The 13119-nt window shown below is 34.3% G+C and overlaps 2 protein-coding genes across 2 annotated transcripts; both read left to right on the forward strand.

Annotated features, from left to right (window-relative positions):
- The first annotated feature begins 3010 nt into the window (after window positions 1-3010).
- LOC109706168 lies at window positions 3011-5499 on the forward strand. Its single transcript, XM_020226968.1, has 4 exons — window positions 3011-3166; window positions 3965-4020; window positions 4400-4625; window positions 5174-5499. The coding sequence occupies exons 1-4, from the start codon at window positions 3097-3099 to the stop codon at window positions 5305-5307; spliced, it is 486 nt and encodes a 161-aa protein (XP_020082557.1). The 5' UTR covers window positions 3011-3096; the 3' UTR covers window positions 5308-5499.
- Window positions 5500-6647: 1148 nt separating this feature from the next.
- On the forward strand, window positions 6648-8898 carry LOC109706169 (replication protein A 14 kDa subunit-like). Its single transcript, XM_020226969.1, has 3 exons — window positions 6648-6765; window positions 7746-8004; window positions 8559-8898. Exons 2-3 carry the CDS (start codon window positions 7749-7751, stop codon window positions 8621-8623), a joined length of 321 nt encoding a protein of 106 aa, XP_020082558.1. The 5' UTR covers window positions 6648-6765; window positions 7746-7748; the 3' UTR covers window positions 8624-8898.
- Window positions 8899-13119: the final 4221 nt, after the last annotated feature.

Below are 13119 nucleotides of genomic sequence, written 5' to 3' on the forward strand. Positions count from 1 at the left end.
TCTATTTTTTGGCTTAATTTAGTGCCATGGACGATCTGGGCAAGTACCTCCGTCCGCGGATCTATTTGATCCCTAAATAGCACTGGCCTGTACATCCTTGTTTTTGAATTTCGACTAGATTTCCTAATTTTTATTTTACTTTGCTCGTCATTTAGCACCATTGAATGAGGGTTAGAAACACTTTTGAGCGAACACTTTATTAAAGCGGTACAAAATAATTTTGTTTCAATTTACTCCGCCATTTTTTTTTGAGTAATTGATTGAAATAAATTGACCAAAATTTATTTTGATTTGCTAAATAAATACAACAGGTTATAATGTTGTTAAATGAAGTGTAATGTAAGATTTTATGCGAATAATTCCACTGTTTTTATCGAATATTGACCCACTCTAACTCATGGATGAATCCAAGTTGATTTAGCAACACGGGTCACATGTGGAACAGCTACAAAAGTGCGGGATCTTCACGTGCATTGATGATGACTAAGGCTAGTTTGATTTCCCCTAGAACTATTAAAAATTATTTTTAAAAAAAATTGGTTAAAAAAAAGTTTTACATTAAATAATGTTTGACTTGTCGATTTTTTTTTTTTTTTTTTTGAGAAACTTCTCATTTGGATGGCAAGAAATAGAGATGGAGATTATTTTTTGGTTGCATAAAAAAATCATATAATTTCTCTCGTACTCCATTTTTTATAATATTATAAGATCTAGGCCGGAATACTATCAATTGCACCAAGTTATTGGTGCTATTAGGTTTTCGGTCTTTGGATGAAAAAAATATACGGATAGGATGATGTGGGTCCTCTAGGGCTGAGTGAGTTATTGGTTTATTAGTATAATCTAATAAGTGAAAATAGTCAAAGGTTAAATTTAATGACGGAAAACTTGATAGCACCAAACGCTTGGTGCTATCGATAATATCCTAGCCAGGCCCATATTATAATAATTCTTATTAACCTGTAAAAATATAATCTTTTTTTTTTTGGCACGGACGTAATGTGCCGTGATTTCATGTGGCTTAAGTTTTCGTTTTCTATTTTATCCGAAAAATACTTTTATGGCTAAACAACAAATGAATCAAAAACTCTTTTTCCCAACTGAAAATTCATTCTTTTAGTAGTGCATGTCTAAGCAATCCAAACACCTACTTTTGCAAGATACATCCTATGCATATTCCTTCAACAAATTTTCTCAAACAACAACCCAAAAAACTAACTTAAAAAACAAAAAAAAAAGGAACAAAATGATCTGCATCTTAATTAATTTATTTCTCTTCATAAAAGGCTCAAAGCTGCAGAAGTTATCTAGAACTAGTTGGTGGGTGCAAACTTTTAGAAAAAGCACTTCCAAACTAAGGAAAAAACCAAAAAGAAAAGAAAAAACTTTTTTAGAGAAAAAGTTTGTACAAATTTTGCTAAGCCTAAGAAGTCAGGTAAGTGGGTTATCTTTTCCCACCTGTTCTCATCTTCCCCACTCTCTCCCCTTTTGCCACCAGCAGGGGCAAGCCACCAAACCTAAAATCCCACTATTGCCCATGCCAAATTACCAAAATACCCTCACAATCATAGGAAAAAGAAAAAAGAATATGTGAAATAGCTTAAAATTTTAAGGTTATATTAGGCCTGTAAATTTATCATGCATATATACTACCAGTGAGGCTACTATGCTATCGGAAGCACGGAGCCTTCCGTGCTTCCAACTCATTTTCGATGTTGCGACTTTCGAATCGTCGATCGGCTCCGTTAAACTTGATCTAGAGTATTTGAAGTATCTAGAAAATAAATTTTAAGATTTTTCGATATCATTTGCCTAGTAAACGAAGGCGCTCAAAATCAACGGCTGAAAATAAAAATCTTACAAAACGTAATAATATGACATTAAAATTTTAAATCAAAGATATTGATCTTGTTTTATATAGTATAAAGAATTTTCTATCAAAATTTTACGTGATTTGAATATTTCTACACCGTTAAACTTGCAAACGGCTCACTACGGCCATTGAAATTTGTTGATTTTGAACCCCTTCGATCACTAAGCAAATGATATCGAAAAATAATAAAATTTATTTTCTAGGTACTCCAAATACTCTAGATCAAGTTTAACGGAACCGATCAACGATTCGAAAATCGCAATATCGAAAACAAGCCGGAAGCACGGAAGGCTCCGTGCTTCCGATAGCATAGTAGCCTCACTCTATATACTACTTTGAATTAGGGAGTGCTTGGTTCTCTGAAAAAAGAAAAAAAAAGAAAAATATTTTTTTGGCTTGAAAAGCTAAGGGGGTGTTTGGTTTGTCCGAAAAGCGTGAAAAAAAGTTCTGGAGAAAAAGCTAGCATTTTTGAAAATTTATTTTTCAAATTTTATGGCAAATTAATATTTTCGTTTTCGGATTTTTTTTTTTTTAAGGAACACAAAAATGCTAGTCTTCGATAAAAAAATTGGAAAGAAAATTTTCAAAAAAGTTAGTTTTCGTTGGAGCTGAACGGACAAAAAACTGAAAAAAAAAAGGTTTTTCATGAAATTTTGTTTTTCCTATACTTTTTCGAGGAACCAAACAGTTTCTACTCGTAAACAAAGTGATTTTTTTGGAGCAAAAACAGTCAAATTTTATGAACTTTTATTTTCTAAATTTTTTATTCGAAAATAAAAATTATTAAAATAATATTTTTCTTTAATTTTTTTTTTTTGAGAAATAGGTAGCATGCTACCCGTTTCGTTTACTTCATTTAGAAATAAACTTAGTTAGAAATATGAATCGACTAGAATTCGAACTTGAGATCTCGAGTACCAACCATCAAGCCCTTTACCACTTGCGCTAGAGATGGTCGGTTCATTAAAAACTTTTTCTAAAAAATTAATGTTTTATAGTTTTCGATAAACCAAACACCACTTTGGCACCGCGGGATAGTTTGGTCATTTTGGCACAAGTGAAAGGAGAGAGAGAGAGAGAGAGAGAGAGAGAGAGAGAGAGTTGATAGGTATGGGTTGGTATCCACTTCTTGCATGCATTTGCATGCAAGTATAAAATCCAAAACCATTTCCTCTTCATCACACTCTCTGATCTCTTCTCTCATGCCATAGTTAACTCCTTCAATGGCTTTCTTAAAATACTGGTGCTTCATCATAGCTCTCTTCTGCATGTGCCCATCCTGGTGCAAGTCAGGTGTGTTGCTGCTGTAAACCTTCTCAACATTGTTATCTCAATTAGATTAATTAATTGCTTTATTTAATTATATCACTTCATCAAAGAGAAGCTACAAATAGTTTAAAAGTTTGTGTAGTGAAAGGCCTTTCGCACAATTATAGATCTTTTTAACTAAATTCATAGACTTTTTAGCTGTTTTAATAAGCGTACGTACCGTCAACTCCCGAATTTTAGTTTTTATTTGTAATTTTTAATTAATTACGTAAGAGTCGCATGATGCAAAAAGCTTTAATCTAGTGATATCCCAGCGTTTACAAAAAGAGGTGCGTTTGAGTCATTTAGCTTCTATGTGAGATGATTATTAAGAAAAATTTAGAAAATTTTGGACTATGCAGGAGATTAAAATAGTTAAAAAGTTCATATAGTTTAAACTTTTATCTTAAATTTTTGAGTGGTAATTGCAGATGAGAGAATGTTCAGAGAGAGGTTCTTTGTAAAAGGTTTTGTTTGAAGAGATTGTTCAAAAGTAGGTAAAAATTAAAGAAAATGTTGAAGTTAGAAGTAGAAACTTTGAATCTGAGCTTGTCTTTCGGATCTTGAACCTAATTGCTGCTTGATGCTCTACTTGAAAGCTTTCTTTTGTTAGCAAAAAAATTTTTTAAAAAAACTATTACTTGCTCAAGTGAATTGAGAAGTTGTCCAAAAGCAACATTAAACAATCATTTAGGTTCTATGATTTGATTTAAAGCATCATCAATAAACACACAATTAATATTTTGTTTTCTTCATTATCTAATGATTTATCAACTCATGCAGATGGAGATGCAGTTGACATTGTTACAAAAGCATTAACATGCTTCGACGAACGTTCGGTGAGTGTTTTATATGAAAATTTTATGCTGTTCAAAATTACTATGCAGATATCTACGTAGAAAAAATGTAGAGATGATAAACTTAACTACTTAAGCATGAATGCTTACTTATCTATGAAGTTTAATTTCTTAGGGCCACATACCAATTTACAACATTGTTCTTGTATTGTCCTTCTTCATGAACATAAAAGTAGTGATAACTTATAGTTACATATATATATATAGAACACCACTAAACAGCAAAAGTTTCTAACTTTAAATCATAAAAACACCCAAAAAAAAAAAACCATTATTTCTTAAATGATCCAAATAGTGTTTAGTTATATGTCCAATTAATTTCTATAAGTTGCTATAATACTTTGTTGCATATATGTACAAGGTTTACGGTAGTTGCCAAGAGTCCTACAGGCTAAATGCCGAAGGAAGCATCAATGTTCCGCCCGTGGCAATCGATGAGTACTGCAACGGGCCATGCCTGATCGAGACGAAGCTCGTACTAGAATGTGTCAACGACATTTTGTACAACTTCAAGTTCTACAATGGCGCATCGATCCACGACGCGCGTTTCGCCCTTTACAGGGGGTGTGGACACACCGATAAAAGAGGTGATCAAACCACCACCCCTTGGTGAATTTCCTCCAAAATGAAAAAGGAAAAAAAGAACTAAGATCTAATTACATTGAAATAATCTAATATATGCACACCCATACACCTAGCTACTTGTCTAAATATCCTTCTTTTTGTGTGTGTGTGTGTGTGTGTGTGTAAGGTGTGGGTTTTGAAACTGGAACTAGAAAACAAGAGAAATTGTTATACCAATTTGAAATTTAAAGAGTTTTGTCAGAGGGGGGGGGGGGGGGGAACTTTATTGAAAAAATTCAGGGGAAACCAATTAAACTCAATTAATAAATGTTCAAGCATCAAAATCATTAGATCAACTTTAATGCTTATTCACAAACTTTATATATGTTCTCCCATGTTTTCACAGGAGTAACCACATTTATAAATATATAACTTGAGAAAAGATAATTTTATAAGCAAGTAAAATAAAAATGAAATTATTGGAACAAACCATATATCTATATCTATATCTATATAATCAAGAGAATTATAGTGTGACTAATTTAATTTCCTTTTTGTATTTTTTATTTAGGGGATTTTAATGTATTGGACCATTTGGGAGAAGAAGATTATTATGATGATTACGTTGGCAATGGGAATAAGTTGGCTAACCCCATCCACCTTCTGATATTCCTGAGTTGTGCTTTGCTTCTATGGGGCTATTGATACATTAATGTCACTATGATCTTGAGATTATACTATTGTACTTAAAAAGAAAAAGAAAAAGAAAAAACAAAAACAAAACCCTATTATATTTCTTACTTTTGAGGAGAAAATATGGATGGTGTAGGTGCACTTAATTAGTAGTTGATAAGTTGTACCCACTATACTTTCTAATTGAATCTGATTAAGTATAAAGTGTAGTTTTATGCATTTATGTCCGTGTTTGAATGTGAGAACAAGTTTTCTGATAATTTATGTATATATTTCACTGACGACTGTAAGCCGACCTATAAATCAAATTTTGAGAAAATATTTTTAAAGGTCATATTATATATTGTGTACGTACGTCTTTTCATACTCTACATTAGCCAAATACTGTATGCTGATTGAGTGCGTCAATTAATGATTATACAAAAAAAAAAAAATCTCAGATTTATTTTTTAAAATTTCATAATTTTCATCTAACAACCTGTAGATTGTTCTTTCAAGTATAGAATACTCTATTAAATAAAAAACATTTTGAAGCTCTAGAAAAGAATCCAAACATTCTTTTGTAAATGTAAACACTTTTAAAAATAATACAGTACAAATACTCAAATAAAGCCGCAATGTAGTATAATGGTTTTATAGAAAGACAAGGTTTATAAGCTGCTTCTAATCTCTGGCATCTAAAATTAGAAAACTGATTCTAAGAACCAGAATTAGATTTTGAAAATAAGATCGTCAAAAGCTAGATCGAAGTAAAAGCACTTTTAGATCTAAACTTGCTTTTAAAAAATCTAAGCAAAATAACCCCTATCAATAGAAGGTCTCATATAGGATTGGAAAATTTTCAAATACCACCCATGTGGTTTCACACTTTCTCCCTTTAGTACCCTGTGGTTTAAAGTGTATTAATTTAATACCCTATGGTTTCATTTTTATATTTTTATTATCGATTCTACTAATTTTTTTCGTTAAATTAGTGACAAAGTTAAAACTAAAGGATACTAAAATGAATATTCAATAAACCTAAGTGGGGTATCTAAAATTTTTTGTATATAATTTAACGAAATATTAACTGAAAAATTGACAAAAAGATAAAAATAAAACCGCAGGACACTAACTTGATACACTTTAAACCACAAGATGCTAAAGTGAGAAAGTGCGAAACCACGGGAGTGGTATTGGAAGTTTACCCTATAGGATTTGGTTTTTGGGTCAAATATTGGCCCCATTCGTAATACATTGCAGGCCCATTAGCCCAGTTTAATGGCCCAAACCCGACCCAATTAGCCCACAGTCGAAGGCCATAAAAAAAAATTGGCGCTAAAACCCTCGCATTTTCCGATCAAATCCCCAGAAACCCCAATTTCCCATATTTCCCAAATTTCCCCCATTTCTCTCTCTCTCCCCTCTCTCTCTCTCTCTCTCTCTCTGACGATCCCCTCACCCCCACCTCCGCAGCGCGTAATCGATCAGGTCGCCTCTCCCTTCTCTATGAATCATCCCGAATTCTAGGTTTTTTTTTTTTTTTTTTTTTTTGATTGTGCGATCGATACGTGGTGATTTTGTTACGTTCCTGTTGCTAATAGTTTAGGATCATCACCATCATCATCTAAATCTTAATTCATGAGCTCGTATTGTCCAATTAGGTTTTCCCTCTACCTTTTTGGTAAAAAAGATCGATTGATTTGAATAGGGGAGAAAAAGATTGGCATTTTTGTTTTTTTTCCTCCCTTCTTGTTGTTATGCTCATTGTTTTAGTTTTATGCTCCTTGTAGTAGAATACGAGATTTGGAACATATGGAAATAAGTTTTATTGTATCAAAATACACCATTATGTGGCTGTGTTATCTTTCTGGTTCACAAAGTTTTTAGCTTTTTATGTGAGCCTACGGTTTGCTAAATTCGAGAATCGTAATAAGGGAGTGTGTGTGTGATCGTTGAGTTAAACTTTGCTTTCTCTGTGCAAAAGTAATTTGTAGAATGAGAGTAGGGGAGGAGAGATTTATGAGGTTAACATTTGGAAGTAATGTTGAGATATGAAGGGCATAGTTTTTAGCCATCGATTCGACCGACCAAGTTTGCTATACGAACAATAATACAATGATGTTGTGAGATATGAAAGACATAGCATTTAGCGTTTGTAATGACCGAGCAAGTTTTGCTTTACAAAAAAGAAAATGATTTGGGTTGACCACTGACCCTTTGGATAATGGTTATGTAGCAGATATGAGCTCAATCTGTTTATATTTCAATGCCTAATCTGCCTGTATTTTGCAGTTGAAAAAAAAGGAATTTGAAAGCCTTATTCTTTTTTCTTTTCTTTTTTTTTTCCTACTTTGCATGAGTTAGAACGCGAGTTAAAGCTTCCTAAGCAAACATAAAACGAGTTTAGAATTTTGAAGCTATAAATTCATATATATTTTTTCCTTTTCTAAGTCACACGTGTTTTGCAGAGAATGGATACCTCAACCCCCGCGGTATTTGTTAATGCGGATGTTCTAAAGATGTATTTGGGGCGGAGGGTTAGGTCCGTGGTCCAAGTAATGGGAAGTGAAGGTGGAACCATCACAGGCCAATCCACTGATGGGCACCAGTTAACTATAAAGGGTGCTCAGTCTTTCCCTCTGTCCCACTTCATCGAGGTTATTGGTATTGCCGATGGCAATCAGTCCATCCGTGCTGAAATATGCACTGATTTCGGTGAAAATTTTGGTAATTTTTGTTATAACTGCTGCTTATTTATTTGCTTACTATGTCTTTAGATCTCTCTTATACTGCTCTGATGTTTGTTGATTTGCAAAACCTTGCTAAATTTGTCGCCTATTGGTTTAGCATCCTTATGTGATGATAGGTTGAGGTACCTTACGAAATATTTCTCTTATGTAATGAAAAACAATAAAAAATAAAAAGAAATAGCTTGATTTTTGCTATATCTTTTGACCTATTTCGTGATTAAATTCTGACAATTTACAGACAGATACTATATGTTACATTCATTAGATTTTTGTGGTGGTTACTACTATTCAGCAATTTCATGGAATGTAACGCTCTAGCGTTCAACCAAAAGAAACAAAAAAAAAAAGGTCAATGAATGAAAGAAGATGGATTCTAGCTATTTTCTTGCATTTTCTTAATATTTGGAGTTAAAAATAGCATTTTTATTAGATATTCCACTCTTCGTTGTATTCTTTAGAATGTCGCAGATTAAACGGTCACATCCCTTTAGCATTCTGATGCCGTTTCTGATGGTTTTTGATCTGTCACAGATACACAAGCATACAACGGACTCTGCCAACTTGCAAATGGTAAGTACAAGAACCTGTTTCTGTAGTGAACTGTTTAGCTTCTGATCTAAGAAGAGTCAATGTTGTGACCTTCAACAAATGTAGACTTAGAACTTGTTTGTGTTAGTGAACTGATTAGCTTTTGATCTGAGAAAAGATTTGAGTCACGCAAGTTTGATGTTGCGAGCTTCGACAAAACACAGATCTTGTGTCTCTGATGACTTCTACTTTACTCTTTTCTTGTCTCTTGAAATGTTTGGCTTAAAAGTGTTCTACTCGCAGGTGTGAACGTTTTTACATTTGAAATTGATCTTGTTTGGGATATGCCGACTCTTTTTCACGGCTAGTTTGAGATTGCTTAGCCAAAAGCAGAAGCACCTGCTTTTATATTTTGAAATACCTTCAAAATTTGAAAGCATATTTAAATTGTTTGACCTTTTTGAAGTCTAAAATAAGTACTCTTAGACATTACAATTGCAAACTAGACCTAAGTGGTTTGATATTGCAGTTCCATCACAGAGGTTTTTTGAATTGAGATTTATTTTATAGTTGCGTATATTTTATAATATTTAGAAAGTTTATATACATTTACTCTCGGTGAAAGAAAATAAATTATCATTAGCTTGGGGGTTCTCTTGCAAAAATTTTGAAATGCCAAATAGCATTAAAATGCAGTATAGAGCTAATAATATGTTGTTAGAATAAGTAAGTCCTCTAGGTATCTTAAAAAAGTGAAAAAAGACCCTACTCAATCAAAAACTTCATTTTGCATGGATTTTTTTCTTCTAAAAAAAGCAAAATTTTGTATTTTACATGGGCCATTTTGAAACCAATAAAGATGATGCAAAATTACAAATTACTCTCAGCCAATTGCCCAATGCGCATTTCCTCTACCTAACCCACATTACAAATGAAAAAAAAGAAAATGAAACAAAAAAAGATTACTCCTAATTTTTTCAATCTGAAGGTAGAAGAAGCCCATTGTTGCCCACAAGCTCTCTCATCTTCTCAGAAGCAGCTTTTAGAGTCTCCATGCTTTTGCAAAAAGCAAACCTAACAAACCTGCTCTGATAGCTGGGGCCATCAGGGTCTCCATGGAAGAATCCACGGCCCGGCACCGCCGCCACTCCCGCTTTCTCGATCAAATTCTTCACAAAATCGATCTGCATTGCTCGATAGATAGATTGCGGTCAAATTCGTCTCTAATTTTGCAAACTAGTCTCATAACCTTATCAGCTTCTCCATCAATGTAACAGATTTTCATGTTTGGAGTACAACGAAACAATTATATAAGATCGGGGAGTCGGTAACATGGACAGCACATAAAGATTGAAATTTTGTAGAAATTATATTTTATAATTTATTAGTTTCAAGGGCATGTATAATTTAACTTTTTATAATAAATATTCAAATTGAGGACGAAAGTGTCAAAAAGTTTATTACAGTTTGAGGCCTAAAAGTTGTAATTTTAAAAGTAACGGTCGGAATATTTTGAATTGACATTTGTAGCGGTAAGAGATAAGGGCAGCTCCGTCGGCGCTGCCGTACGCCGCGGCTGCTTGGGGGACGTGCCAAACGGAGAGAGTGCTGCCGGTGGCAGCGAGGGCAGGGGCAGGGGCAGACTGATTGGGAGTCAAATGGAGAGGCGGAACCTGTCGCGGGCGTCGCGGGCGGTGGCGGCAGTCGCCGATCCAGGACTTCCCTGCTGGCGAGCGCCCGCGCCATAACGCTCTGCCGAGGGCTCCCCGATTCGCCGCCCCTCCCTCTCTCAAGCGCAGCCCCGCCGCCGCGCCCGCTGCCTCAACCAGTACACGTATATATATGCCACACTATTTACAAGACATTCATATTACGAAGCTCCTCGCTGAATTTGAGTCGCTGCATACACAGCTTTTTATTTAATTTCTTTCTATTTCGATTCGGTATCAAAAATCCTAGATTGGATCCATTCCAATAAGTAAAGCTAACTTAAAATCCTCTCTAACAAACACATCTCCCTCCGTCTCCTGATCACCTTTCTCATTCCCTTAAACCAAAACCCAACCCCTCTCCGCAAAATTCTGTGCGACCTAATTGTTCTCCAATTTTCCTTTCATATTAACTAAATATTTTTGAAATATCGTCGTTCTAGTTTCAATTCTAAAATGCAAATTCAAATTCTATTTCTCATCCTCATTCCGGTCATCTGAACTGCAAACATGTCTAAGAATTTAACTTTTAGAAGCAATTAGTGTGTTAAATTGTACAGAGATTTCTGAGTTCAAATATTTTTTTTTTTTTTTTTTTTTTGTTTTTTACTTTTTTTTTTTTTTTTTTTTTTTTTTTTTTTTTTTTTTTTTTTTTTTTCTTTTTTTTTTTTTTTTTTTTTTTTTTTTTTTTTTTTTTTTTTTTTTTTTTTTTTTATTACTAGTGTTCTTAATGTCTGTTCGCGAAGCAATTTAAGCACCTTCGAGGAGTAATTATTTGTAGTTATGTAATATCGGAACAGAGCTTTGCTCCTCGTGTCGTTCTCTGAAGCTTAAGTTATCAAAGGAAAGTATTAAACATCTTAATGCCAAGTGATCATTTTGTTAGTACGTACTACTAGTTGTAAAAAATGAATGTATTAAGAATACATGTAAGTTAATTGCAGCAATTACAGCTAATTATTTGGTTTGGTTTATATGCAGTGGAAGTTGTTGGTATACAAAAAAAATTTATAACATGGAGTTGAAACTAATGCTGGCAATTTGATCCTACTATAGTATTCTTCTAATATTCTGCATTTAAGTACATCATTTCTGATTTCAAGCATCGTGCATGGGGATTTGTGATCTCTGGCGAGATCTGAAACGAAACACGGTCCGACTAATCTTTACGGATTTCGTGACTATGCTGTTGGCAAACAGAGCATTTGCCAGCATCGATATCTTGCAGGTGTGTGGAACGTTTGTCATGCTCTGGGGAGATTCTCAGAGATTGATTCAGTTCCCAGAGCGAGTTGTAATCGTTTGGCAGCGTATTGTAACAGGTCCATACGATCAACGGCGATGAAGTTTTACTGTTCGATATGCTTACCGAGACGTACGAAGCGTGCATCGCCTTAGCTGGAGAGTTCCAGTGAGTTCAGATTATCGATAAAAAAAAAAAAAAGAACTTTGTTATTCCCATGTAGGCAATCATGGATCTGAGTTGTTATTATTTCAGCTTAGTTATATGCAGCTTCCGAATTTTTTTTCTTTTCTTCTTTTTCCTATGAACTGTTATTGAATGTGTTAGGTCTATGTGGAATTAATCCTCTCTCACTGGACTCTAATGTAGATAGATTCATGAAATCGTTTAGAGTCGGAACGAAAGCTGTGTGTGTAACAGGTCAGTACATTTATCAAACCTGCATCACCAAAGCTGGCAAACTACGCATTTTGTTCTTCTTTTCGTGATTCATGGGGAGAATTTAATGCTCTCTATGAATGGAATTAGCAAAAACCTCTTTGGTTAACTTATTGCGCATTATCCGATAGGAGATTACTGTTCCTTGCTGCAACAATTTAGGTTGCGAAAAAATTAATTGTGGCACTGCAACAGCCCACATAATCCAACCGGGAAGGTTTTCAGGCATGGAAGAGCTTAAAGTCATTGCTGAAGCTGCTGCTGCAATAAGGACTGCATTGCTATCACAGATGAAGTGATACATTTCTCGGCTGATTTTATTCGGTTTACGCTAAATAATTTGGAGTGACAAGCCTCTACGCTTAGGCTGAGAATGAGAATTCATAGTTTGTTTAATGAGTTTGCATAAGTATCAAGTTGGCGAAATCATATTGGCCCCATGAACCGATTCAAATTGTTCAATGTGAGAAAGAACTAGAGTTGGAACTGAGAAAAAAAGATCATGCCCTAAAGTTTTACGAATTATGTTTATCTTCGTGATATATATCTGTTCGACTTTTAGTTTCTTTCGTTCTTTCTTTTAGGTATATGATAATATCACTTTCGACATGCAAAGCATACATCTTTGGCTCCTTTCAGGGATGCAAGAAAGGACCATCATCCACATCATCTCTGTCGAAAACTTTTAGTGTAACAGTGTTGATCCCTCTCTCTTTCTCTGATCAATTCAAGTTTATTTGATTGCTTTAATCCTACAAATAATAGGCTTATACTTGTGAACTTCGATTTAGTAATGTTAATACTCGTGTTTTGATGAAAAAATTTAAAACAGGTTGGGAAGTTTTGGCTTGCGCTCCGGCTACTATCGCCTGCGATAAAAATATTCACATCAAATCACAGATTCCGCTCCTGCACTTTCCAGAAGCCGCTTTAACTGCCTTGAGAACCCCCAGATTACTTCAAATTTAAAAAGCAGTGAGTCTCTGTGAATCTGAATTTCACTTCGAAATGCAAAACTGCTGTTCTTTCTGATCTTCTTCTAATACAAAACCAAGGGTGTTTTCTTTGTTTAAGCGTGATCATTTTATGCATCGAATGCATTGATAAGACCAAGTTTAGCGTCGCAAGAGCCGACATGAAGTACAATTTATACATTTCTGTTCTTGTTTTTTCT

The sequence above is a fragment of the Ananas comosus genome, unplaced genomic scaffold (genome assembly GCF_001540865.1).
Source record: "Ananas comosus cultivar F153 unplaced genomic scaffold, ASM154086v1, whole genome shotgun sequence".
In the NCBI taxonomy this organism is placed as follows: domain Eukaryota; kingdom Viridiplantae; phylum Streptophyta; class Magnoliopsida; order Poales; family Bromeliaceae; genus Ananas; species Ananas comosus.

Excerpts from the sequence above, each read along its gene's own strand:
- LOC109706168 (XM_020226968.1), top strand. The coding sequence starts at position 3,097 with ATGGCTTTCTTAAAATACTGGTGCTTCATCATAGCTCTCTTCTGCATG. Across the intron at positions 3,167-3,964 it reads CCCATCCTGGTGCAAGTCAG|ATGGAGATGCAGTTGACATT; the intron begins GTGTGTTGCTGC and ends CAACTCATGCAG. Across the intron at positions 4,626-5,173 it reads TGGACACACCGATAAAAGAG|GGGATTTTAATGTATTGGAC; the intron begins GTGATCAAACCA and ends TTTTTTATTTAG.
- LOC109706169 (XM_020226969.1), top strand. The coding sequence starts at position 7,749 with ATGGATACCTCAACCCCCGCGGTATTTGTTAATGCGGATGTTCTAAAG. Across the intron at positions 8,005-8,558 it reads TGATTTCGGTGAAAATTTTG|ATACACAAGCATACAACGGA; the intron begins GTAATTTTTGTT and ends GATCTGTCACAG.